The 27,609-nt window shown below is 49.6% G+C and overlaps 1 protein-coding gene across 2 annotated transcripts in view; it reads right to left on the bottom strand.

Annotated features, from left to right (window-relative positions):
• Nucleotides 1-1,422: 1,422 nt before the first annotated feature.
• Nucleotides 1,423-27,609, bottom strand: part of PGBD5 (piggyBac transposable element derived 5) — a 97,415-nt gene continuing 71,228 nt past the window's right edge. Inside the window, exons 4-8 of one of the 2 annotated variants that reach the window (XM_078356669.1) lie at nucleotides 23,527-23,707; nucleotides 19,490-19,687; nucleotides 10,057-10,162; nucleotides 7,875-7,994; nucleotides 1,423-1,441 (exon numbers count right to left, since the gene is read on the bottom strand). In XM_078356669.1, the coding sequence (XP_078212795.1) occupies nucleotides 1,438-1,441; nucleotides 7,875-7,994; nucleotides 10,057-10,162; nucleotides 19,490-19,687; nucleotides 23,527-23,707 (609 nt within the window). In that variant the 3' untranslated portion in view covers nucleotides 1,423-1,437. Of the gene's footprint in view, nucleotides 1,442-6,033; nucleotides 7,995-10,056; nucleotides 10,163-19,489; nucleotides 19,688-23,526; nucleotides 23,708-27,609 lie in introns of those variants that run through there. The other variant, XM_035281091.3, reaches the window with a different exon arrangement.

The following is a 27,609-nucleotide window of genomic DNA, read 5'->3' as shown; positions in this document are numbered from 1 at the left end:
GCCTTGGCATAAATTCAAAATCTTCACAGAATGACATGCTTTGTGTCACCAAATGGGGGTGCAACTGGAAAAGGGGAAACAAGATGAAACAGGTAATGTACTGGTGGCAACAAAATTCTCACAGTGAAATCAGTCTCTCCAGATTCTTTGACAAGGATTTCCTCATCATGAATGGTGGCGATCCTGAACTAGGAGTGAATGTGACTCTGCTTTTGAGGAAGGGGAAGGTCTTGAAGGGGGAGGGCCTCCCACAAGAAAGCCAGTTGCTTTCATGATTTTGGTTCCTTCTTCCTCCCAATTAAGCATCTGCCCAGGGGCCCAGGATCCAGGGCTTAGCTTTCTGGCTCTTTTCAACTCTTCTTAGCGAAGATCAGCATTGCCAGCCCACTGACCCCAGTAGGGTCACCCCTGCCCCCTGAGAACCAGCATCCCCCACCCCCCGGCCCCAGAGCTTCCTGCAAGAACCGGCTGCCTCTGGTGGGAGACACTGAAGAAAGGCAGAGGGGCCCCTCCTTTCTGAGGTGCCCTATGCTAGTGTTGGGTAGCGTTAAGGTTGGAAACTGCTTTCCCCACTGAGCTGAAGGCTGCCTCCCGGGATATGCACCCCGCAGTCCCTATTCACTCCCAGTCCCTGGGAGCCACTCGATCAAGTCTGGCTGTATCCTAAGGGTGGCCAGGACAGCCCTGTGAGTGGCAGGTCCCCTCCTGGAGCACTGCTTCACCAGCTCATCACTCCAGGCCTGCGGTCCGCTCCTCATCACCGGGTTTCTGTGTGGACCCACCATCTCTGCCTTCCTACACTGACCCATGTGTCTTGTATTATGGGGGCCAGGACTGGACATGCGGTTTGATTGCTAAGGACCTAGCAGAGGCTCATCATGCAGTAGACTCTGTGTTTCATCGTGTGTGTGTGTGTGTGTGTGTATTTATTAAGTGGACACTGTACTTCTCCTGATGTGGATAAGGTGATGAACCTAAAAAGCCACCCTATCCTATGGCATTACATTTAGATGGAGTAAAGTGACCGAAATTACCCCAACAATCCTGCAACTCCAGATCATCAATTTACACTGAACGATGTATACAGTCGTTCTGGGCCCATCTGTCTAATCTACTGAAATAACAGGGATGGCGTCCCCTGTTTCCAGCCCCTGCTCCTTCTGTGGTCTACCCACTGGGAGGAAGCGCTAAGGGGGAAGCTAGGAGAAGTTTAAAAAAGACAGCAAAGTCTAGAGAAAGAACCGATAAAAAGTGAAAAATTCTCATCTGCCCAATGATTGCTTCTTTTCCTACTACAACTTTTGCCAAAATTGTGTCTGTTTCTTAGTGGAGGAGGGTGGGACCTGAGAGGTGAGCTGGGGAACAAGGATCCCTCACATGGACCATCAGGCTGGAGGAGGAGGACCGTCAGGCCGAAGGAGGAGGTGGGCACCATGCTTACCTGGAGAAAAGAGAAGCGAGTGTAAGCCACTATGGAAGTGAAAGGAATAAGCTAGAACCTTCCTTTTGGCATGACCTCCTGGATAGCTGGGAACACTGTTCCTGCTCATGTTTGGGGTGTGCTCCCTAGACACACACACACACACACACACACACACACACACACCTGGCTCTTGGGCAAGCTGTGAATTGGCAAGTCCTGGTCAGATGCAGTGTGACTGCAGCCTCTCGAGGGGCTCAGACTCTTGTTTTCAGGGATGTGCTGAGCCAGGTGCACGTGATGCCTGCCAGGCAAGGTGGGAGGAATGGGGGCTGCTGGGTCAGCAGCAATGCTGACTGCCACCTCCCTCACACTGGGTCTCAGCCCCTGGCTAGAGCCTTCCTTTGGTGGAGAATCAGCCTGCTCTGTGCCCCCCACGGGCTTCAAGGCACAGACCACACTGGAGCACAGACCACACTCAAGGGCACAGACCACACTGGGGCAACGTGCGCCCAGCTCTTAGCACAACGCCTGGCTGTAGCAGTTCAGGAGCCGCAGTGGCTGAGAACGTCAGCCCTGGAGCAGTTCAACCTGGCTCCACCCTCTTTCGAGTCCCCACGGCCCTCGGAGCATGACTTTCCCATCACAAAAGGGGGACCGATGGTTCTCAGTTCCCAGGGCAATTCTGAACACTCAGCAAACTCTCCATATAGGGAGCCCTGACCTGCCGGAACAGAAACCCTTCATGCGCTTTAACCATCACTCTTTAGTCCAGCGAGGCTTTGGTGAAGATGGCAGAAGGATGAATGAAAGACTAGTGAGATGCACCAAGAGCTGGGGACCCTTGGGGAGGGGAGGGCGGAGGCCGGTTTCTCTGGTGGACTCAGCCTCCTTTCACTCCTTCATTCCTCACTGAAATTCCTTTGCCACAAAATGCCCCTCCCACCTGAGGGAGCCAGAGGCTTCACCCTCGAGCTAAGCTGTACACACTCCTCCATCGCCTTCCTAGGTCTTTCCCACAAGCCAAGGTTCCCCACCCTTTCTGTTCTCATCTCCAAATACATGCACAAAAGCACATACATCGCTTCCAGGCAACTAAGGAAAAAAGAATGGTATCTGCTCATAGAGTAGCTAGTGAAGATGGTGCGCACAACCAAACCTCCCGCGGGTGTCTCCTGGTTAAGAAGAGGGTATACACCGAACGTGGGTAAACACCGAAGGGCAACGGTGCCTCATTCCAATGGAACGCAGAGAAGAAACTGAATTCACATACAGCCACCATCAACTCCAGCACCACCACCTTGCACTCAAGAGAGGCTGCCCGGCCACCACCAGGCAGAGGTCAGAGCCAGGAGAATGTGCCTGGGCTGCTGGAGAACTGGAGTGCAGATGGCACCCCTGGGAGGGAGGGACACACAGATGGCCCAGAAGCAGCAAGCTGCTCGGCCAGAGGGCAACGGACGCATGCTCACTCGCTGGGGCTACCTTATGGCAACAGCTCTACCTGCCACTTTGGTACCTGATACTCTATTTCTTATTGGGAGAAAATGACATACATGCAAAGAAGGCTGAGAAATAATCTCGAAGATGAGACACACAGAAGCCACAGGAAAAAAGGGATTAAGTAATGGAGTGAGAAGCTTGGTCACATTCCTGATAAGGATGGAAGGTATCTGGACAGACAGCCACGCCCGCACTGATGGACACAGAGCCATAACAGGAGAGATTTCCTTACTGACAGAACTGTTTTCCAAAGCAGGCCGCAGAGGCCACCAGTGGCGAGGGTGCTGGGGGTACTTTCCCGGGCCACTGCCTTGTGAACTGCTGGAGGCTTCTTTCCGTGAGTTCTCCCACTACACAAGGCTCAGGCTCCCACATCCAAGGCTTGGCAAGCCCTTGCTTAGGGAAGAGGGACCCGGACCATGAAGATGGCGTATAGGTGAAGACACGAGGAATCGGGGCATTTTAGAGTGCAGTGCCTCTGGCCTAGATTCCAGGACATTCTGATGAGCCCCCAGAGCTGAATGCACTCCCCACCCCATCCCACTCTCCCCATGCTGTGAGCCGGGCGGTCTTCTGGCTCAGGGTCTGGCGTGGCCAAGGGCTCACCCTGTCCAATGCCCCCAAGACGGTGGCTCCCCCAAGTGGACTTCAGCTTCAGTAGTCGTTGAGCTCCAAAACCCCCGCCTCCATCTTGGACAAGGAAAGGACCCAGTGGAGGGTGATGTCCTGGAGCCCATAATGATTGTTTGCAGCATTTGGATCGGCAGACAGGACTGGATATGGAAAGGAGCAAATACCCTAGAAAGGCATCATGTAAGTCAGGGATAAAATCCCCCATCCCTATGAAGCATCGAGACAGCCAGTGCCCACAGCAGTCAGGACGCAGCCTCCTGTATCAGACAAACCTGGGCCTGCTTACCTGGGTGAGCCATTGCACTTTTCCACCTGGGCGTGGTGACAGTCCATGCCTAATCCACAGGGATCCCTGTGAGGAGTAAGGCTTTGGGGCAGAGGGGCCACCCCAAGCCACCTGGAAGGATGCCTGCCTGTTAGCCACCGCTGTCACACCCTTCAAACACAGCACCCAGGATCAGTGTAGTCAGCCAGGTGGGTGCAGGAGATAGATCAGGGAGGTAAGTACCACACCCAAGGTTGCCTTTCTCCCCCATCAGTATGTCACTGACTTGTTCTCGCCCCCATCCCCGGTCAGTGGGGAAATGTTTTTTGCCGCGAATGCAGACTGTAGGAGAATATGTGGGGCTTGCGGAGTTGCAAGCCCCCAAGGCCCTCCCAGGTCTGCCCAGCTTCCTCCCAGCCAGATGCTTGGTGACACCCCTCACTGTTGGAGGCTGAGCCTGGGTCCTGGGGGAGGAAGGTGACACACAGACCACATGGGAAGGATTGAGAACCTTCCAGGGTCTGTCCTGGGGGTCTGCGATCTTGCCTCTTGCCTGCTGCAGAATTAACTCAATTTTGGTGGCCAGGCCTCATCTGATGTAGTCGGTAAACTGAATGCCTTTGCTCAGAATGACCCAGACACCAAGGCTTTTCCATATGACTCGCCTGAGTTTTGAAAGATGACCCTAGTATGATGTCCCACGGACCACAGGCAGGCGTTGCTCAAAATCGAGGCTCTTTAGGGAGCAGAGCGTGGGCAAAGGCAATGCAAGTTGAATATGAAACCTGATCAAGAAGGCACCAAACAGAAACCAACATTCACTCACTTAAGTTAAATTCGCCCAAGAATGACCTCACCTGACTCTAAACCCAACTGCCGTAACGGGAACGTCTCGTAAACCCTGTGACGCTCACTCAGCGCAGGTTCAATTTCCTGTGAGCTGCAGGGAAATGCAGATTCTCTTTGGAAAAGCTTGGAAGTTTTTTGTGGGTGTTTTGTCTTGCATAAGGCTGAGAAGCTCACTACTCCATCTTTCTCTCCCAGACCCTGTAGCAAAGACATCCCACAGGGGATGGCCTGGCATCGTGGCTGGATCTGAGTTGAAAGGGGTCTCGCTAGCCAGGATGTGCAGTGGTGCTTGCCAGCCTCATACGCTCTGTCAGGGCCATGCTGGCTCCCTTTGTCATAAGACCGCTTACCATGCTCTTTCCTGATCCCCAGGGATGGCCAGCTACTGAATAAGCCAAGCAAGGGTCAACCTGAGGGCTGCTGCACCCAGGGAGACACTGGAACCAGATGCATTTCAACGAGTCACTCCAAAAACCGCATCACTCAGGCAAGGTTCAGGTCCCTGGACATTCTCTCAATCTGTCCTACATGCCATTTTGTCCTCCTGGATGGAGAAGGACAACTCCATTCCTCAATCAACTCTATTCCTCCAGAGAGGAGGAGTGGCTCAGCTGTTTTTTCCCATCATGTATCAGACAGCGGGTGGCTGCCATTTTAGAAACAGCGCTAAAATGGTGCAATTATTCTGTAATTACTTGGGAATGCAACGCCACCCACTGCCTATCAGGGCAGCATCTCTTCCTGCTCATTTGGAACGACACATGACATAAACTAGAAGAGGAAAACCCACCAGGCTGGAAGACAGGCCTGCTAGTGTCCTCAATGAAACAGGCACCTCAAAGACAAAGGCACTCATACAACTGCAGCATCAACACATATTTCTATTAGCCGAAGTGCAACAAAGTTTCTTCCATCAACTGCCCAGTGGTTTGAGACACCAAGAATAGTTAGTATCATATACACCAGATTACATAACACAGAAGTCAAGTCTTAAAAAGAGTAGCCAGTATTTTTGTTCCTTGACCTTGTTTTTTTTTCCTGGTACAGGATCTGGCTCTGTCACTCAGGCCGGAGTGCAGCGGCACAGTCTCAGCTCACTGCAAACTCCACCTCCCAGGCTCAAGAGAGCCTCCCATTTCAGCCTCCCGAGTAGCTGGGACTATAGGCATGTGCCCCTAAGTCTGACTAATTCTTGTATTTGTTTGTAGAAATGGGGTTTCGCCGTGTTGCCAATGCTGTCTCAAACTCCTGGACTCAAGTGACCCACCTGCCTCAGCCTCCAAAAGTGCTGGGATTACAGGCGTGAGCCACCGTGCCCGGCCTGTTCCGTGGGCTAAGGGAATTCACGTATTAACAGAGAATCAACATCTAAATAGACCTTTATTTTTATTTTACTTGTTTGGACAGAAAAGAAACTTCATCGGCTTTCATTAGCGTCTCCTTAAGTGGTGGAAACACGTTAAACTCAGAAAGAGTGGACCTTGTAGAAAAGCATCACAAATTAAAAATATATTTCTCCATGTGGCAAAAGTGCTTTCACTCCAATTAGGGCACGGCAAGGGTGTTTGGAAACACGATCTAGAATTTGGCCTGCATCCGTGGCCTGCAATCCGTGGCATTGAATTCCAACCACAGGGCAGGGGAGTCACCGTGACATAGAGCACAGGAACGACGTGGGGCCTGGAGCATGCGGACAGCAATACTCGCGATAACTGAGTGAGGACAAGGACAGAGTCCCAAAGCCTGAGTAGAATAGATTCTGCGTTTGTAAAAAATGAGGTGGTTACATAAACTGGGTTGAAGGGGGACCGAGTCATCCCAGAAATTCCGTTTCTGGTCTGTGAGGACTGTCAGACCCGCCGACCACTCTGGTGCCGAGGCCTCCCTGGAGATGCATAAACCTGGGTTGCGAAAGAGCCCAGATCAGCCGGGGGGACCTGTGAGCTCACTGCCAGTGCTGGGCACGCAGCCTTTCCAGTCCTGTGGCGAGCAGCCACCTCCGGCCCTCATGGTGTCAAATCACATCTGACCAGGGTTGCCAACACGGTCCTGTGTTGGGGTTTTTCCAAGGCCGGCCCTACTGTTCTGAGGGGCCACTCTGAGAAGGCAAACGCTGCCAGGGTCACCCGCTACACACGGAGGAAAGACAATGAGCAAATGGCCGTCGTAGAGAAGTCAGCTGTGTGTTTCAGCAACAGACAAGTAATTCTGCCAGTGATGACATGTGCGATAAAGCTTAGGGCCCACGGGCTCCCTGTGGGCCTCGTGAGGAGCAACCACATCTGTTCTGGAAGCCAGTGGCCCTTCCCGGCCCTGCCACAGGCCAGAACAGAACTGTGATCATGCAAGGAACCGTGACTGGGGCCGGGGTCAGTGTGGGGGGTGGAAAGGAGGGAACGTCTGCCTTTTACATTAGATCTGAAGCAACAGTAAGAAAATAACCTGAAGATATTTTAAAAAATAAAAAATAGCATCACCTTTCACTGCAATTTTTTGGCATTTCCCTTTCGCCCCTGCCCACCAGCTCAGCAGAGGAAATGAGCAGGAATGCCTCATCTTTCAGAATGGGCACCCACTCCCCATCTCACTCCTGCACACCCAGGATGTATGTCTTCTAAGAGACTCATTCAAAGGTGCTCGCATGAGGAAAATGCTGGAAAACCCTCCGGCCTTCCCCCATACCCGAACCGTTGTAACCATGCAGGGTGTCTTTGCTTCCTTCAAGCCACGGACTTGAACCATGTCCAAGGTTACTGTAGATCTTCAGGAAGCAGGCATATCTCTTAGAGCATGCTCCAGCTCATCCTATCACAGGGGACAATCGCCAGTCCATGTGACCTCGCAAGCTCCACGGATGTCATGAGAGAATCTGCCCTTGAGAACACAGGTGCAGGTGCTCACCACACCGGGGGCACTCTTTTCCGAGGGAGGACATGCTTTTCTTGGAATGCAAACGAGGACAGCAACCGTCCTCTGACCCAGTCCATCCTGTCCCTCCAGAGGCCCTGCACATCCCTCCCAGGCAGCAAGCCACGCAGCAGGGCGTCTCCGGGTCTCTGATGGGCAGATCTGAATGGCAGGCTCTCCTCCTCTCACCCCTCCCCTGACCAAGTCCTGCCCTCCCAGCATCAGTGGGTTGGAGAGGCATCCTCCAAGCCCAGCAGCTCTCTGACGAGTCTCTCCCCAAACTGCGCCCGGCTGTACCTCTTCACGTGGTAGGCATCTGACATTTTGTACAGGATGTAGGCATTGTTGATGGCGATGCTGATGGCAAACCAGAACACCTGCTGCCAGGTCTTGTTTGGTTTATGAGAGATGAAATACCTAAGGACACAGGGAGTAACAACAGATGACACGATGCTTCGTGGCACTCAGCAAATGCATCCCAAAGGCCTCCCTGGCCCATGAGATGCTGCAGGCTCAACCCCTGGCACATGAGATGCTACAGGCTCACCCCCTGGCCCATGAGATGCTGTGGGCTCACCCCCTGGCCCATGAGATGCTGCAGGCTCACCCCCCGACAAGAGGCAGGAGGGCTGCGGGGGCAGGAGCCAGGCTTGGGATGTTAGGTGAGCTCTAGCTGGGGGCTTTGTCACAGTGAACTTCATTTAAGACCAAGGAAGTAAAAACATCAGGATTGCTGGAGGAGACCCTGAATCCCAGGTGCCAGGTGTGCTGGGGTGGTGTGTAGCCCTAGAGTGACAGACGCCTCCAGCCCCTCCAGCTTCCCTGCTTGCTGAATGCCCCTCACAGGCTGTGTTGTGTATGTGCTGTGCAGCGGATGCTCCCCCAAGGCCAAGCTCTTCCTCAGCTCCAGGCCCCTGCAAGGGATTCCCCTGTTCCTGAGTGTATCTTTGCCATCCCTGCCGATGAAGGTACAGAGGTCGCCCCTCTGGGAAGCCCACCCAGACCCTGAGGACACTGGCCTTCTCGGAAGCACCAGCCTCAGGACTTACTGCACTGTCTTCTCCATTTCTGAGTTTGCCTCTGCACCCTGACTATAAAGCATGGGAGGATCCGTATCCTCGATATCTCAATACAACTGAAGTGCCCAGCACATAGCTGGCACCACAGACATCTACTCCGCAAATGCCAGCTGCTTTAGAACAACCTCATAGAATGCACCAAGGTGCTGGTGCATAGGTGCTCAGTGAACTAAGTGCCAGTGTCTTTGTAACAACCTCATGGAATTTAGCAGGGTGCCGAGCACACAGTAGGTGTTCAATAAAGACTTGTTCGATGGATCTCTAAGGAGTGGGGCTACATTTCACACAGGCTGAGTTTTCCAGAGAGAACCAGGTCCTTGTTTTTCCCTCTTCATCAGGAAAAGGCCAGGAAATGTAGGTTACCCTCAAAGAGGGTTCAGTCTCTATCCAATTTTGAGTTAGTCCAATCCTGTTCTAAGTGGTAAGGCTCAATTCCAGTGATTTAGTAGTCTCAGGTTCACCAGCAGTCATTTTGAGTTCCCATCACAGTGGTTATTACGGCACGAGACTGGGGTGGCATCGTGGGGTCTAGACGTCCACATCTCCTGGATCTTGTCTATGCTGTGTGTAAACTATGCATACTTTGTGTATATTTAACATGAGACCATACCTGGTGATGTAAACAGGCATCCATATTTGAGAAAATTAAGTCACCGGTGCTAGAACACATGTGACTCAGGGTAAAAGTGCCCATGCTAATGCCTAGTGTGTTAGGAGGGTGGGAGAGGAAGACAGCAATCCAGGACAGGGGAACGGGACAAGCGACGCTAAGGGCTGGGGTCTGAGCTTGCTGCCGAGGGACAGCTGGGTTCAGGTAAGCAAAGGGAAGGGCGCCTCGGGGCACAGGGAACGTGAACCCAGCATTGGGAGAGTGGGGGGCATAGAGTACCTGGGTAGAGGACTTCCAGGTATGGCCAGGTGTGCATGGGTGAGGCCCAAAGTCCAGGCTGAGGGCAGGATCTTACCTCCCAGGGTCTTCGTCCTGCAGTTCTTTTTCTTTTTCTTTTTTGAGATGGAGTTTCGCTCTTATTACCCAGGCTGGAGTGCAATAGCGCGATCTCGGCTCACTGCAACCTCCGCTTCCTGGGTTCAGGCGATTCTCCTGCCTCAGCCTCCTGAGCAGCTGGGATTACAGGCATGTACCACCATGCCCAGCTAATTTTTTGTATTTTTAGTAGAGACGGGGTTTCACCATGTTGACCAGGATGGTCTCGATCTCTTGACCTCATGATCCACCCGCCTTGGCCTCCCAAAGTGCTGGGATTACCGGCTTGAGCCACCGCTCCCAGCCCGTCCTGCAGTTCTTCACTGGGGAAACTAGTGATCATCTGCCAATACACCTATTCCATGATGGCTCAACTACCCGATCCCTTCTGTGGTGGAGGTGCCCGTCCACTTACTTGCTGTATTTGTCATCATATCTGCAGATGTAGCTCAGATGAGCGGCAAACGCCTCCACGGCCAAGGGGCATGGGATCTCCCCACTCTTCCTCTTGATGATGACTCCTGAAGATGAGAGACAAGATAAGGACACCTCCTCCAAATGCCAGTTTTTAAATGTGTCTATCTTCATTCAGCTTAGTTATCCTCAACTTAATAATGAGCAGAGGAGGAAGAAAAGGAAGAGGAGGGGAGGGGAGGGAGAGTGAATAAGTACAATTAGCACCAACCACCAGATGCTTCAGAGGAGTCGAGGAAAACATCAGAGTCAGGTGAGTGCGTTGGTAAGTCCCAGCCCAGACACAGTGCCCCAGGTCACAGGGGCTTCACAGGGGTGCAGGACCCTGGCAGGTCTGAAGGGACTCTAAGCAGCACAGAGCAGGGTGCTGCACCCAACTGGGCCTTGAAAAAGTGAAAACAGGGACAGGACTCACTCTTCCCTCCACCCACTTCTGCCAGACTGGCTGAGGGATGCTGGGAAGAGGTGGTGGCTGAGGTCAGGAAGCAACCTAGAGCCCTTTCCACCTATGTTCATCACAGCAAAAGCATGCTGGCAACTCCAGTCATCCACCCTGCATAGAGCACTGGATCTCACTCCTCCTATCTAGGCTGTGATCTTGTATCCTTTAACAAATCTCCCGGTACGTGTTTGAGATGATGGATATGCTAATTACCCTGATCTGATCACCATACATTGTATAGAAATATCACTATGTGCCCCATGAAAATGGGCAATTACTGTTTGTCAATTTAAAAAAGCAAAAGGAGGCCTCAGAGTGGACAGGCACCTACCAGCCCCTCCAGCTTCCCTGCTTGCTCTACGCCCCTCCCAAGGTGGCTGGGTGCAGTAGCTCACGCCTGTAATCCTAGCACTTTGGAAGGCCGAGGGCGGATCACCTGAGGTCAGAAATTGGAGACTAGCCTGGCCAATGTGGCAAAACTTCGTCTCTACTAAAAACACAAAAATTAGCTAGGCATGGAGGCAGGCGCCTGTAATTCCAGCTACTCAGAAGACTGAGGCAGAAGAATCACTTGAACCTGGAAGGCAGAGGTTGCAGTTTGCTGAGATCACTGCCATTGTGCTCCAGCCTGGAAACAGGAGCAAAACTCAAAAATAAAAATAAATAAATAAAATGTTTAAAAAATAAATAAATCAGCCGGGCACGATGGCTCAAGCCTGTAATCCCAGCACTTTGGGAGGCCGAGGTGGGTGGATCACGAGGTCAAGAGATCGAGACCATCCTGGTCAACATGGTGAAACCCTGTCTCTACTAAAAATACAAAAAAAATTAGCTGGGCACTGTGGCGCGTGCCTGTAATCCCAGCTACTCAGGAGGCTGAGGCAGAAGAATTGCCTGAACCCAGGAGGTGGAGGGTGCAGTGAGCCGAGATTGCGCCATTGCACTCCAGCCTGGGTAACAAGAGTGAAACTCCGTCTCAAAGTAAATAAATAAATAAATAAACCAAAAAAGTAAAAATAAAATCTCAAGATAAATTAAAAAATACAACATAAAAAAGCAAAGCATGGAATTATTACCCTTTTTTGGGGGGGTATGAGGTCTTGCTCTGTCACTCAGGCTGAAGTGTGTGGTATCATGATCACAGCTCACTGCAGCCTCAAACTCCTGAGCTCAAGCGATACTCCCACCTCAGCCACCTGAGTAGCTGGGACCACAGGTGCATGCCACCACGCCTGGCTAATTACAACAATTTTTTAAATAGAAACTCACCATGTTGCCTAGGTCTCCCCATGTTGCCTAGGCTACTCTCAAACTCCTGCCCTCAAGTGGTCCTCTGCCTGGGCCTCCCAAAACTCTGGGATTACAAGTGTGAGCCTCCACGCTCAGCCAAAAGGAATTAGGGGCTCAGAAGAAAGAGGAAGCTGCCCTTTTCAATCCTCCCATCCCCTAGGCTCCATCCTTTTGTGCCTCCTAGAACTTCAGGGGCCCTACACCCTCAAATACCTTTTCCTCTACTAAGTACAACTGGGAATGTATCCAGGGGCACCGCGAAGGTCATGGCAAGATTAAAAAATCTCACTAGCAGAGCCTGGGAAGCAAAGAGACCATGAGCCCTCCCGGCTCCACTGCCCAGCCCCCGCTGGCCATTCTGGCTTCCTCCCCGGCCTGTCTCATGTTCCACCCACCACAGACAACACCGAAGAGGGGTAGGACACGTTCTTCCAAGTATCCACGGCCATTCAAGCATGGCTGGAGTCTACTTATGTTTCCTCAAACTGACCTTCCCTTACTGCAGCAAGGGATTTGGGCACAGTGCCATTTTTCTGTATTTTTTAAGGGATTAACTCACAGGATTGGGAAATTTCAATAATACTGAAATGGACAAGGTCAAAGTGAAACGGGCATGTCCTTTGCAGGCCCAAGGGAGCTTCGTCTGAGGCCAGCCACCTCCCACCTCCACAACTCTCAGTGAGGGACTGTGGCTGACACCAGGGTCGCCCAGATCTGCTTATATAGACTGAGCCAGGCTCTTTCCTTCTTTCCTCAGAAATAGTAGCATTTCACATGGAAGAAACACTGGACAGCTTGTGGGAAATTTAGCTGCCAAGGCCTGCCCTAGAGATGCAGGACCAGAGAGGGGCCCAGGCAACGCATTCCCTAAAGTTCTCCAAGGGCCAGAAAACCACGGTGTCCCCCCTGCCCTCCCCCAACATACATACTGGGGCCTTCCTCCTGGCCCGAAGACTGTGGGTGCCTTCACTTGCTTATGGAGCCCTCCTCCTGAGAGAAGTTCAGCTGTTGGGGGCCTGCAGGGCACAGGTGTTCTCCAGGGTGCAGCTCGCCAGGCCGAGGGAGGGTGTGTGGGCCTGTAGTGCCCCAAGGACCGCAGTCTCTCCAACGTCCCTCCTGAGGGTTCCTGTCCCTGGTCCTTTATCTCAGCCACCCCTGCCTCCAAGACTGAGTAGGAGGAGCCCTGTTTCACACTTGGGGTCCCAGCACATGGCCCATGGAGGCTTCCCATCTCCAGCTATGTTCTGATTTGCCTGACCTCCAATGAAAACCTTCCCTGGGTCTCAGGAGGCTCTGGCCCCTTTAGGGTTCCACCCAAATGTGAGCAGGTAAGACCATCCCTTTAAAGAAACAGAAATCCCGTCAGTTCTTCTCCTGGAACTTCAGGATGCCCACTCAGTCATTAGTGTCTCCAGTGAGTCAGGGCTGCTCTGTGAAGATCTCGGGGTTTCCCACAGCCCATCCCCAGAGCTACTGGCCGTTTCCAGCGTTTCAACAAGGGCAGAGGCTCCTGGACTGCCACTGTCCCAATCTACCTCGCCATGGGAGACCTTCTTTAACTCTTCATTTCTTTCCCAACCTTTTTCATAACTGTAAATTTGACATGGGGGTTTCAGCTTGAAATGGAGCTGTTTCCACACCAGACCTGCATCCTCCTCTCTTTGAACATTTCCCCAGTTTATAAACCAGATTACTCTCCTCTCCCCATGATATTTTGGATTCTGAGACTACCCCAGCTGAAAAAGGTAAGGCAGCCATCCTGTGACGTCTTCTGATTGCTAACGTTGGCAATATTAGCAAGAAGAAATCTGTAGTTACTGTCTTGGCTGCGTTAATCACTGAGAAAGCCGTGCATGTCATGTCCAGGCTCGTGGTGGACGCTGTATTGAGAGCTCTGTGGGAATCTGCACACGTCTATCTTCTCCACATCTGTCTCTGTGACGCCCAAGATCGACATGGGCCTGTCTTCCCATTCTAACAGCTGTTCTAACACCTTCCTTGGCTGCTAGTGGCTTCACGGACACTCCTGCTACCATTCTGCAAATGTAAGTGAATGAATCAAGACCTGATTCATTTTCATATGCAGATATTCTCCATTCTTATTAGTCTTAGTGAATCTGAATCCTAAATGGGCAGACTACAGGATGAATATGACAGACCCAAGGTGGGGTTCCAAGAAAAGCAAAAGGGTTTGGCTCACAATGGGAATATCCTTTGACATATGACAGCATTAAAATTTTTTTTTCTTGAGACAAAGTCTCGCTCTGTTGCTCAGACTGAAGTACAGTGTCATGATCTCGGCTCACTGAAGCCTCTACCTCCTACGCTCAAGCAATCCTCCTGCCTCAGTGGCCCTCAACCCCTCAGTAGCTGGGACTACTATAGCTACACCATGCTCAGCTAATTTTTTGGGGGGAGGCCATTTTTTGTAAAGATGGGGTTCTGCCACATTGCCAGACTGGACTCAAACTCCTGGAATCAAGTGATCCTCCACGTTGGCCTCCCAGAGTGCTGGGATTATAGGTGTGAGCCATTGCACCAGCCTGAGTTTACACTTCTGAAAAGCCTGTGCATATACTCACACTCTATGACAAAAAGTTTCATGTGTCCTTAGAATCTGGAGTAAAAATCAATAAATCAATTCCTAAAATGTTCATACTTCATTATGTATTTCCTAAAATTGGAAATGCTGCTCAGCTTCAAGGAAAGTATATATGGTCATAATAGAACAGAATGTAACAGAGCTGAGAAGCAGTCTTCAGAATTTACAGTGTTTCAGTTTATCATCTGAGATTTACACACATGCACACGCACACGCACACGCACACGCACACATTCTCTTTTGAAACAGTCTTGCTCTGTTGCCCAGGCTGCAGTGCAATGGCACAGTCTCAGCTCACTGCAACCTCCGCCTCCTGGGTTCAAGCGATCCTCCTGCCTCATGCTCCTGAGTAGCTGGGATTATAGGTGTGAGCCATTGTGCCTGGACCTGAGTGAGACTTAAAATAAATAGGGAAAAGATGAATTATTCAATAAATGGTTTAGGCACAGAGGTGTAGCTGCTGGGTCAACCCACCCTGCCCACTTAACAACAACAACAAAATAAGAGAGGCCCACTTGATGCCACACATCAGAACAAATTGGAAGTGGATTATGATAAAGAGCACGAAATTGCACCATAAAACAGGCAGGTGAACTAAACTTATCTGGTCTTGGGACAGAAGAGAGACCTAAAACATGAGAGCAGAGAAGATATCAGAGAAGCCATCAATATACCCACCTTTGGAGAAATGAAAACTTTTTTACGTTACAAAATACGAATCATAAATAAAAACAAAAGGAAATGAAATATAGAAAACAACGTGCTGTAGGCAGAAAACTTCAAGTTAATGAGAACATAACAAACATCTCAAAAGAAAAACTGTAAGGAACATAAACTACTCAAAACTGGCCCATCCACACATGGAGAGACGTGTGACCTCTCCCACAGTCACAGCCATCAACAACACGGATAGACATGCGCCCTTCCACAGTCATAGCGATTGATATTTCAAATCTGGGGGCAACTTCGCCTGTCAGAATGACAAATAAAAAATGAAAAGAATAGTGTTGGTAAAGCTGGAGGCACACCGGTCTCCTGTGCCCACTGCAATGGTGCAGAAGTTCAGCCTGTGGCGACGCATCACCAGAAACCTTTCCACTGGTCCCACCCTTCGAGCCTGCACTTCTGCGTTTGGATTTATCCTGAGGAAATGATCAAAGATGTGCCCAGTGTTTATGTATTAACACTGTGAAAAAGTGGATCACTGGTCAGGCGTGGTGGCTCACGCTTGTAATCCCAGCACTTCCGGAGGCCAAGGAGGGAGGATCACGAGGTCAGGAGTTGGAGACACGCCTGTCCAATATGGTGAAACCCTGTTTCTACCAAAAAAATACAAAAATTAGCCAGGCATGGTGGTGCATGCCTATAGTCCCAGCTACTCAGGAGGCTGAGGCAGGAGAATCCCTTGAACCTGGAAGGCAGAGGATGCAGTGAGCCAAGAATTGTGCCCCTGCACTCCAGCCTGGGTGACAGAGTGAGACTCCATCTTGGAAAAAAATGGATCATTAATAGGGGCACTGGCTGAAGAAATTATGGCACATCCAAAGGGAAGGAATACTAGGTGCAGAAAATGATCTCTCTTCACGAGAAAAAGAACTCTTAAGATGTGAACCACAAAACAGATTTCCTCGGGAGAAGCAGCTAAGGACCTGACCTTCCTCTGGGCAGGTTCCTGCTCATTCCAGCTGCACCCATGTCTGTGCCCACCTCAAGCACCCACCTGAAGTGCTCATTGAGCAAGTGTGAACTTCCCTGGGAGTGCTTTGTAGAGGTACTGGGGGAGGGGACCAGGGCCCTGGAGGTGGGGAGAGAGGCTGCAGTGATGCTTGATCATACCCCTCGGATTCTTTTTTTTTCTTTTTCTTTTTTTTTGAGGTGGAGTTTTGCTCTTGTTGCCCAGGCAGGAGTGCAATAGTGTGATCTCGGCTCACCACAACCTCCACCTCCCGGGTTCAAGCAATTTCTTCTGCCTCAACCTTCTGAGTACCTGGGATTACAGGTATGCGCCACCAAGCCCACCTAACCTTGTATTTTTAGTAGAGATGGGATTTCACCATGTTGGTCAGGCTGGTCTCAAACTCCCAACCTCAGATGATCTGCCTGCCTCAGCCTCTCAAAGTGCTGGGATTGCAGGCTTAAGCCAGTATGCCCAGCCACTCCTTGGGACTTCTTCAGAAACACTAGAATTCTGAACTTTATGATGTAAAATAGAGTACTTTGGATTCAGAAATTGTGACGACATTAAACATGAACAGATTTTCAACGATTTAAAAATCAATTCCTTCATCAATATCCTCCTTACATGTCCCTTTGGTGTCTGCTTTAGGAGCACCAACCCTTAAAACTAGGCTTTTAACATTTGTCATCTTAAATCCTTCCCAGGATTTAAGATGCATTCTTTTCTCTTCATTATCTCCTTTCACTAAGCTCAGATGAACGTGATGTCCTGCCTTGAGATACCTTTTCAGAGGCCATGACTTAAAGTAAGTTGGTGGGGCTGGGCACTGTGGCTCATGCCTGTAAACCCAGCACTTTGGGAGGCTGAAGCTAGAGGATCGCTTGAGGCCAGGAGTTTGAGACCAGCCTGGGCAACATAGTGAGAGTCTGTCTTTACAAAAAAAAAATTAGCCGGGTGCAGTGGTATGCACCTGTAGTCCCAGCTACTTGGGAGGCTGAGGTGGGAGGTTTGCTTGTGCTCAGGAATTCGAGACTGCAATGAGCTATGATAGTACCACGGCACTCCAGCCTGGATGACAGAGCAATATGCTGTTCCCAAAATAAATAAATAAACAAAATAATTTGGTGGGAAGCAGTTTCTGCCCCTGAATCTCTAATATGTTCCCTGGAAATTCCCTCGTCCTGCACCAAGACCCTAACCGCTGGGGTCTGGAAGTCCAACTCAAACTCCAGCCTTCAGCTTGCAAGGCCAATTCCAAGCCTTTCTGTATCTTCTTCATCTCCATTCTTCTTCCTCTACTTTCTCTTCCTCTTTCTTCTTCTTCCTCCTTCTTTTTTTTTAATAGATGAGGATCTTGCTATATTGCCCAGGCTGGCCTTGAACTCCTGAGCTCAAGCAATATCCTGCCACAGCCCCTTAAGTAGCTGGGACTACAGGTGGGTGCCACCATGCCTGGCGCAAGCCTTTCTTCAACTGATCCCGGACACAGCACTCAAGAGCACAGCTCCCTGCAGCCCTCCACACCCAAACCGAGTATTGACGCCCATCTGCTGGGGTCCCTCAATGGCAATCTCCACTGAGGTGTGATTCAACTTAAGCTGGCAGGAGGGGAAAGATGGGAAAAAACTAACAACATACATTAAACATGGACGGACAAACTGTACTACAGAAATACATACAACACACACACAACACATGCACACCACACACACCACACTCATAAAACAGACATGCACATCTATACACACTGCACCACACCAACATACAGACCACATGCAACTTACACATCACACACCCCATATCGCACAAACATACATGTAACACACATACTCTACACCACACACATAACATAAACATATACATATACCACACCCACCGTACCACACATACCATATCACATACACACTCCACACCACAGCACATCACTAACATATACACACACACCACACCACAAATACATATCACATATACACTCCACACCGTACACACATATACACACACACCACACATGCCATATCACACAAACATACACATCATATACTCCACAATGCACACAACACACCAATATATACATACATATCACACACACCATATCACAAATACATATCACATACACACTCCACACCATGCAAACATATACACACACACCACACATCACACAAACATACATATCACATGCTCCACACTGCACCCAACACACCACACCACACCAACATATACTGACACACGGCACACCCACCATACCACAAATACATATCACATACACGCTCCACACCATATACACACACACCACACACACATACATATCACATACTCCACACCGCACACAACACACCAACATATACATACATATCACACAATCACAAATACATATCACATACACACTCACCACACATATACACATAACACACATATCACACAAACATACATATATGCCCCACACCGCACACAACACACCACACTACACCAACATATACCCACACATACCACACCCACCATACCACACATACATATCACTACACACTCCACACCACACATATACACCACACACAACATGCCAGGCAAGTTTACACACCACACACACATACATGTAAGAGTACAAATACACACACAAACACCTAGGCTTCTTGGCAGTGTTCCTTGACAAGTGAAGGGGAAAGAGGCCTTTTTCTATTCACCGTCATTTGTCTTGAGGAAAGCCTCCATGTGAAGGCAGGGGACGCTGCCCCCACGCACTGCACCGCCGGGAATGCTTTTGTGAAGGGCCCCTTTGTCCTGTCAATGTTCTTTTCAATGGCTTAGTGATGATTTCACTCTGCTGTTACTGTAAGCATAGACTCCTTGCTAAGTAATTCCCTTTGTTATAAATGGAATTTTAAATCCTGAATAAAATCAATGAAGAAATCAGGGAACAGCTGATGAACCAGACAGCGCACCTGATTAACATCTAAGGAAGACATTGAAAGATAATAACGGTGGATTTCTCCCTCCCATCAGAACAGATTTTTCACAGAATCCCAGGTGATAAAGTGAAATGCCATTCAAATGCAGCCCATTATCACACCCCGTGTACAACCTGGGGGCTTCCAGGGGCTGCCTGAGTCACCTGCAAACCCCTTCAGCCTGGCACTGCTCAACAGCTTACATCGAACAGGGAGCTCTTTCCTCACTGCTTACCTACTGCTTCCTGCAGCTGCCACAGTTAGGAGCATGGCCCCACATTCGGGGGAACAACCGAGGGTAGTCTCAGCCCAGAGCAGCACAGCCCACAGTGGACTCCACGGCCACCGCAGCTGCTGGGCTTGCCCAAGCTCATCCAATCACCCCATGCCCTGCTTTGCTGATGGCGGGCCAGTGCTCACCTTGCTGCACTGGGGAGTAGGCGTTGGTCAGGAAGCGGAAGTGTCCTTTGTTGTACCAGCAGATCAAGGACATGTTCCCCTTCATCTTGATTTGGTACTGGCCCCGGGCCGGAGGGGTGGCTGGGTTGGTCAGCATGGACAGTGGGAGGCCGGTGCAGTCACTCTTCCGGGCGCTGAGCAAGCCACAGCAGTAAATCCCTAGGGGGAGAAGGATAAAGAATCACACTCACCATCATGGGAGATGCCAGTGGCTCCTCTGCCCTGTGCACCCCCAGGGAAAGAACGGGACCGCCAGGTTCTCAGGCTGATGCTTGGAAGTTAGACCTTCTAGAAGAGACCGCTGAAGTTTTGAAGTGTTGTATCCCTCTGTGGTCTCCCCGTGTGACAGTCTCCCTAGGTCCTTCCCTACTAACACACAGTATGCTAAGATGGCATGTAGGGCCACAACACGAGCAATGGATGGGCAGCAGCAGCAGGAGCTGCCACCTGGACCCTCAGTGTCCAGCACAGCGCTGCACATGTGCACTCCTCATCCCACCTATGTCCAGAAATTTCTACACTCTACAGGTGATGGCACGCATATTAGAGAAGAACAGAGGCCTGACAAGGGCGAGGCCCCCAGGCTCACAGCTGGCAGGGCAGACAGGCATGAAGCCCAGGACTGTCCAGCATCCAAACCCAACCACGGTTACGTCATCCTGATGGTCTCGCCAAGACGTGGCTGGCCGTGGGCCCAGCGCAGAGCCAGTCCACACTGCACCCCAGGAAGCTGTCAAACAGAGCCCCCATCTCCTTTGGGAGCTACGTTCAATGCAAAAGAATCATCCAAAAATGTGGACTAAACCAAGTGTCCATGAGTGGGTGGAGAGCCTCCTGAGAAGGAGCTTTCACTTGGTCTCTCAGGCCTGGAAAATTATCATAGGGTGGCTGGTGGGCGGTAGAGACCAGTACGAACAAACGCCCACCGCGGACTTGCTCACTTCCATCCTGGACCCAAGGCCTTTCAGGTCCTTCCATTCCATGGACCCACCCTACCCTGCTGGGCCATAGGCCACAGAGGCCACAAGCACTCAGCTGCTCCCCAGCAGCCTGGAGGGGACGCAGAGAGCCTCGGAGCAGTCTCAGCCTTTACTCTCTACCCCGAGAGGACCGACAGTACCATCGGTCACCTGAACACATCCCATATCCCACGCATCTGCTTTCCTCATCCCTGCATCCCACTCTGCTCTGGAAGAAAGCCAGTTGAATGAATCTTTCCCTCTTCCAGATTCTGTTCCTTGTGGCCTGTGGGGAGGAAGATGCACCCAGAGCTGCTTTCGAGTCTTGCAGCTGAAAAGAGGAGGGGTCTGCTGCTCACAGCTTCGTTCTTAGCAACCGATATGACCACTCAAGCTACTCTCATCTTGAGATTTTGGTTTGTTTTGTTTTGAGACAGAATTTCACTTTTGTTGCCCAGGCTGGAGTGCAATGGCACGATCTCAGCTCACTGCAACCTCTGCCTCCTGGGTTCAAGTGATTCTCCTGCCTCAGCCTCCCAAGTAGCTGGGATTACAGGCATGTGTCACCATGCCTGGCTAATTTTTTGTATTTTTAGTAGAGACAGGGTTTCTCCATGTTGGTCAGGCTGGTCTTGAACCCTCAACCTCAGGTGATCCACCCACCTCGGCCTCCCAAAGTGTTGGAATTACAGGTGTGAATCACTGTGCCTGGCCCCTCATCTTGAGATTTAAAAAGAAGAATCTGTTCTTAAAAACAGGGAGGAGGATGACATGAACAAGGGTAAGGATGTCCGAAATCCCCCAGCTGGGGCTCGATCTATACTTCCAGCCAAAGAGAAGCTGCATGTTCACAAGAGGGAAAGAAGAACATCCAGCAGCACCCACATTTCCATGAATCTATCCCTTTATAAACAAAGAAATTATTCCAGGAATGTCCTTTCCGGCTTTTATTTTACAACCTGGTCTGTGTGGCCCTAGGAGGGACAACCAGACTCTCCACTACAATTCTTCTCCTCGAACTTGGCTGCCTGTGAGAATCCCCCAGGGTCAGGGGACACTGGCCCAGACCAATGTGATCTGCGTCCTGGGGAGGTGGGGTGCAGCCACTAGCAACCATCCCTGTGGACACGCTGGAGGACGCTGCCCTCAGCCACAGCAGAGGAGGTACATGATGACGCCCCAGGTGAAGAGCCCAGTCAGTTTAGATGCTTCTAAAAATAGGCAAGGAGAACTTTTTTTCTCTTACCTAACCTCTTGAAAAAAATCCAGATTCCATATCCAAATATTTTCTTCCAGCTAGAAGTTTCTTTTCCCATCCTTCTTCTAATTCTGTGAGCCAAGAGGCATCCCCTTCTCAGAATCACAGGAGTAGCACACCCAGCTCTTTGGGAACCATATCGATGGCCCAGGATATTCCTCTGGCATCCCCACTCCACCTTGTCTGCACAGCATCCACTCCACTCGACACAGACACACACACACAGACTCGCACACACACCCATACACAAACACAGATGCACATACACAGAGACACACACAAACAGATGCACACAGACACAAACACAGATGCACACACAGACACACAAGTACACACACAGACACAGTTACACACAGGTACACAGATACAAACACACAGACATAAACACAGATATAAGCACAGATGCACCCACAAAGACAGATACACACAAAGACACAGGCAGACACAAATGCACACATGGACACACACAGTTGCACACAGACACAGATGCACGCAGACACACACAGATGCACACTGACACAGACACACACCAACATAGACACACATAAAGATATACACACACACAAAGACAGAGACACACACAAAGACACACAAACATATACACACATAGACCCATACACACACACAGGAACACACACCCCTCCCCCCTCCTCTCAGTCCAGGTTGATGGTGTGAGGCAGGGAACAGGCCCTGGAACACACATAACATCACACTCGCAGTACCCGCACTTGGCCTTGCACAAGCTGATAGGAGAGATGGCAGTCCTGGTTCTCACCCTGTGCTCGAAGAGAGAACCCACCATTCTTCCAAAGTAGCTGGGTATTGTGCTGCAGGGCCAATTTTTTCTCACTTTACTTTCACAGCCCCACTTTACATTGTCTGATCTCTCTACCCTCGATTCTTCCAACAAGTAACTATTGAGCCCTGGGCTTTGCAGAAGAGTAGGATGTAGCCAAAGCCAGCAGAAAGTAAAGTCTGGGGCTGCTGCCTCACTGCAGCTGCCAGGGCTCCAGGATGTCAGCTGCCTACACCTCATTACTTAAGAGGGTCTAGTTTGAAGGTCAGATGTCTGATTGCTGCTGAGCCAAAGGTCTGCAATTCTAGTCTACTGGCTGCTGCAGGGGAGCCAGCAGTTTTTGTGCTTCTCCTGAGTGGACTGGCTCTAAATCCCCAAAGGTGGGATGAAGTGAAGGCCAATGCAGCTTGCCACAGGGCTTCCTGAACTGGTCCACATCTTCTTTTTCTATAGCCCCTGTTTCATTCAGAGCCAAGGAAGGCTTGCCCAGTCTTTGCCATGCATGCACCAAGCATCTTAGCACTCAGGGTACCTAAGACTTTTCTGAGGCCCATTGTACTGTTCCCTGTCTTCACACAATTCTTGTCTGTCTCCTGGGAAGGGGCCACATTATAGATGGTGGGTGAGTTCCAGAGATTTCCTAGAATCTTACTAGGAGCTATGCCCAGGGGACACAGATTTTGATGGCTGCAGATTTCCAACAGAGGACACACAAAGAAATGCCCTGAAGACTAAGCAGAGCTTTGCACCAACATGTCCTCTAGATCTTGAGCCCGTGGCTTACTCACCCTGCAATCTATAGTGCCTGGCAGGGTCCAGGCACGCAGGGTGGCTGATGCATCTCTTCCCTCAAGGAAGGGCCTCATCACCTGGTATTCTGTGGTCTGTGCTGGTCACCGCACAGCTGTACCCCCACCTGGACCTCTCCTAGCACTTTCCCAGGGGAGGCAGGGCTGTGTCCCCACTGGCTCCCCGCTTGACTAACCTTGCTTCTCAAACTCTTCAAACAGGGTCAGGCTGGTGATGCTGGGCCCCGTGAAGATGATGTAGTTCTTGCCTGCCGCATTCCGGCACAGGCTTCTGGCCACCATGCTGTGGAGCTGGGGCTTATTCTTCAGTGCATCCAGGCCATCTGGGCCCCCGCCTTCCTTCAGGTGGACGTAAATCTTTAACATAAACACATAGAGGTCAGTGTGCTCACAGCAGCGTGAGGTTGGGAGCCCGAGAATTCAGCAAGCATGAGTCTCAGTCACAAGGCTGAGAGCTTGTGGAAAAGCCCCCATCATCTTTTCAGCTCACAGGGGCCCCAGGTCACCCTCAAGCACACCCTGGCCCTGAGGCTGGTGACTCAGCCCCAGATGCTTCAGTTTGGAAAGGTCAAGGCAGAGGAGGAAAAGAACAAGCACCTGCAGATAATGAACCCAGCAGTGAAGACAAATGCACACATACTCCCGAGCTCTGAAACACAGGAATGATTTAAATTCACTATAAATAAAAGTAAAGGCAACCTCACCTGTTAGGAATACATGGATCTGTGCACTTTCCACCTGAACACAGCTTTTAACTTACAAGGCATATTCATAATGGCTGTTTTATTGGTTCTTTCCAGTAACCGCCATCAGGCAGACAGAATAGGTACAATTCCCCTCACAGCGCAGAGAAGACAGGACTGAGGGCTAAATATTCACCCAAGAGCCCAGGCCAGCAAAGAGGATGTGCGGGACTCAGGGAGTAATTTTTAAACGTGTTTCATGCTGCTTCCGTGAATATCATCAAAGGGCTAGAGGCAGGAGAGTTAACAGATTCAAGAAGAACATGTTCAAAAAATCAACTCTTTCCAGTGCAGGTGCAAGAAATGTGACTTCGCAAGAAAATCTTAAACAAACAAAACAGAACACAACGCAAAATGTGGTGTTGGATGACAGTAACTCACTGCAAACCAGAACTGCTCAAGAAGTTCATGGGATCCGAGCCCGCACTGCTTATTTCCACATTAACACACACACAGCCACATGCTGTCTGGGGTTTCTATACAGATATCTACACTCAAATTGTTAACGCTGTGTATTATGCTTTTTTAATTGCTGCATCACAAATGACCAAAAACTCAGTGGCTTCAACAGTGTCCGTTTATGAGCTCATAGTTCTAGGCTGGGAGTCTAAGCAGGGCATGGCTGGTTTTTCTGCTCAGCACAAGGCTGCGAACAAACTGTTGACTGGTGGGTTCTCATCTGGTGTTTGGGATCTGCCTTCATGTGTATTCTCATTGTTTCCTTATGGCTGCAGGACTGAAGTCCTGTGTCTCTGCTGACCATTAGTCAGGGACTGCTCTCAGCTCCTGGAGGCAACGTGTAGTCCTTGCCATGTGACCCCTCCCATTGTCAAAGCCAGCAATGGTCGGCCAGGCGAGGTGGTTCACGCCTGTAATCCCAGCACTTTGGGAGGCTGAGGTAGGAGGTTAAGAATTCAAGACCAGCTTGACCAACGTGGCAAAACCCTGTCTCTATTAAAAGCACAAAACATTAGCTGGGTGCGGTAGTGCATGCCTATAATCCCAGCTACTTGGGAGGCTGAGGCAGGAGAATTGCTTGAACCCGGCAGGCAGAGGTTGCAATGAGCTGAGACTGTGCCATTGCACTCCAGCCTGGGTGACAAGAGCAAAACTCTGCCAAAAAAAAAAAGGCAGGGTACAGTGGCTCACACCTGTAATCCCAGCACTCTGGGAGGCTGAGGCAGGAGGATTACAAATTCAGGAGTTAAAGACCAGCCTGGCCAATATTGTGAAACCACCCTCTACTAAAAACATAAAAATTAGCTGGACATGGTGGTATATGCCTGTAGTTCCAGCTACTCGGGAGGCTGAGGGAGAAGAGTCGCTTGAACCCAGGAGGTGGAGGTTGCAGTGAGCTGATATCGTGCCACTGCACTTTAGCCTGGGCGACAGAGCGAGACTCTGCCTCAAAAAAAAAAAAAAAAAAAGCCAGCAATGGGGACCCTTCCTGAGGCTGCAGCCCTGTTGTGATTGCACTCTCTTCTGTCACGAAGAACCTGGTTCCTTTTCAGGGCTTACGTGGTTAGGCTGGGCCCATGCAGGATAATTTCTCTTTAACAGACTTAGGACCATAATACATTTGCAAAATCCAAATTCCTTCTCATCAACACCCACATTAGTGTTTGAGTGAATAACCGGGAGGCGTGTGCACACCAGGGCAGGAAGTCTGTGAGTATCTCAGAGTTCTAACACATACTGGGGCATACTGCTTCCACACCAGGCACTTCTATGTAGCTGAAGAACTAAAACATGGTAGCTGAGAAATGGAGTGCTTCCCCACCTTCCTGAAACCAGAGGAGTGGAGATGACGTCAGTTTTATTCCCTGGGAAACAGACTGACTGAATGTACTTTCATGAAGACCAACAGTAAACAACACCTTCCCTGTCCAAGCACTCAGCGTCAGTGAGGATGTGGGGAAATTTGGCCCTAGGTCAAATTTCCCTAAGGTCTTTTAGGAATCAAAGACCTTAAAGTATGGCTGTTATGGAAAACAGTATGGAAGTTCCTCAAAAATGAATAATCACATGATCCAGTAATCTTACTTCTGGGTACACACCCAAAAGAACTGAAATCAGGGCTCTCTGAGAGATACCTGCACTCCCATCTTCACGGCTGCATTATTCACAATTGCCAAGATTTGGAAACACAAGTGTCCATAATGGATAAGTAGATGAAGAAAATGTGGCATATACACACAATGAAATACTACTATTCAGCCTTTTAAAAGGAGGAAACTTGCCATTTGCAACAACATGGACCTGGAGGACATGAAGCTAAGTAAAATGAGCCAAGCACAGAAAGAGAAATACTGTATGATCTCACTTACAGGTGAACTTAAAGCTGAACTAATAGGAGAGAGTGGAATGGTGGTTACCGGGGGCTGGAAGTGAGAGAGCTGAGATGTTGGTCAAAGAATACGAACTTTCAGTTACATAGAGGAGTAAGTTCAAGAGATCTATGGCACCACATGGTGACTGCAGCTACCAACGATATGTTCTTGAAAATTGCCAAGATGGTCAATTTCAAGTGTTCTCACCACAAAAAATGGAAACTGTGTGATCTAATGCATATGTTAATTAACTTGATTCAGCCACTTCAGTGTCTTCATATTTCAAAATACATTGTACACAATAAAGATAAACAATTTTTGTCAATTAAAAAATAAATTTTATAAAAACCTTAAAAATATTCATGCTATTTTACTCATGAGTTTCACTTTTAGGAATTCAATCCACGGTAATAATCAGAAATGCGTTAAGAGATTTATACATAAAATACCATGCCCATCTTAGAGTTTTTAATAATGGTAAAAAAATTAACAATGACCTAATTATCTCACATGAAAGAAGACTGGTAAAAATTACATATGTATGTAGAATGGAATGTGGTACGCTTTAAAAAATAACCATGTAGAAAAATGTTTAGTAACATAGAAAACGTTCACAATATCCTTGTAAGTAGCCAGATTATAAAATAGTGCAAGTGTGTGTGTGTGTGTGTGTTTACATAGATAGGTTGACTATATACTCAAGTGGCTATTTCTGTACAAAAAGCATTTATTAGAATGACAGATATATTGTAATGTTTTTGATGCAACATATAATACAACTTAATCAGACCCACTAAAAATAATTATAAAATAACTTCCTTATCAGGATTACCCAAGCATAGGAGGATTTGCAATTTCCAGTATCTATAGTGTCTGAGTGAACCATGTATTTGGAGTATGTGTCTGTAGGGTCTGTTGTGCATCGTCTCCACACCTGGAGATGACGATGATGATGATGATGATGATGAGAACCAGGTCAGCCTCTCGCTCTCCTGGGATTACCACATTTTCCCAAAAGCCAGCGATGTGCAGCGGAGAGTTTACAACCCTTGGGTAGAATATGGAAGGCAGTCCTGTGGCAGGACTGTCTTGACATTCACTCAGCCTCATGTGTCCAGAAATGCACCTCTGAAAACTGGCATTTTTCCAGACTCCAGCCCGTCTCTTCTGAAGAAGTAGACACTTG

This window comes from Callithrix jacchus, chromosome 19, assembly GCF_049354715.1.
Source record: "Callithrix jacchus isolate 240 chromosome 19, calJac240_pri, whole genome shotgun sequence".
Lineage (NCBI taxonomy): Eukaryota > Metazoa > Chordata > Mammalia > Primates > Cebidae > Callithrix > Callithrix jacchus.
Note: the sequence above shows the minus strand (reverse complement) of the source record. Positions and strands in the feature narration are given on the sequence as shown.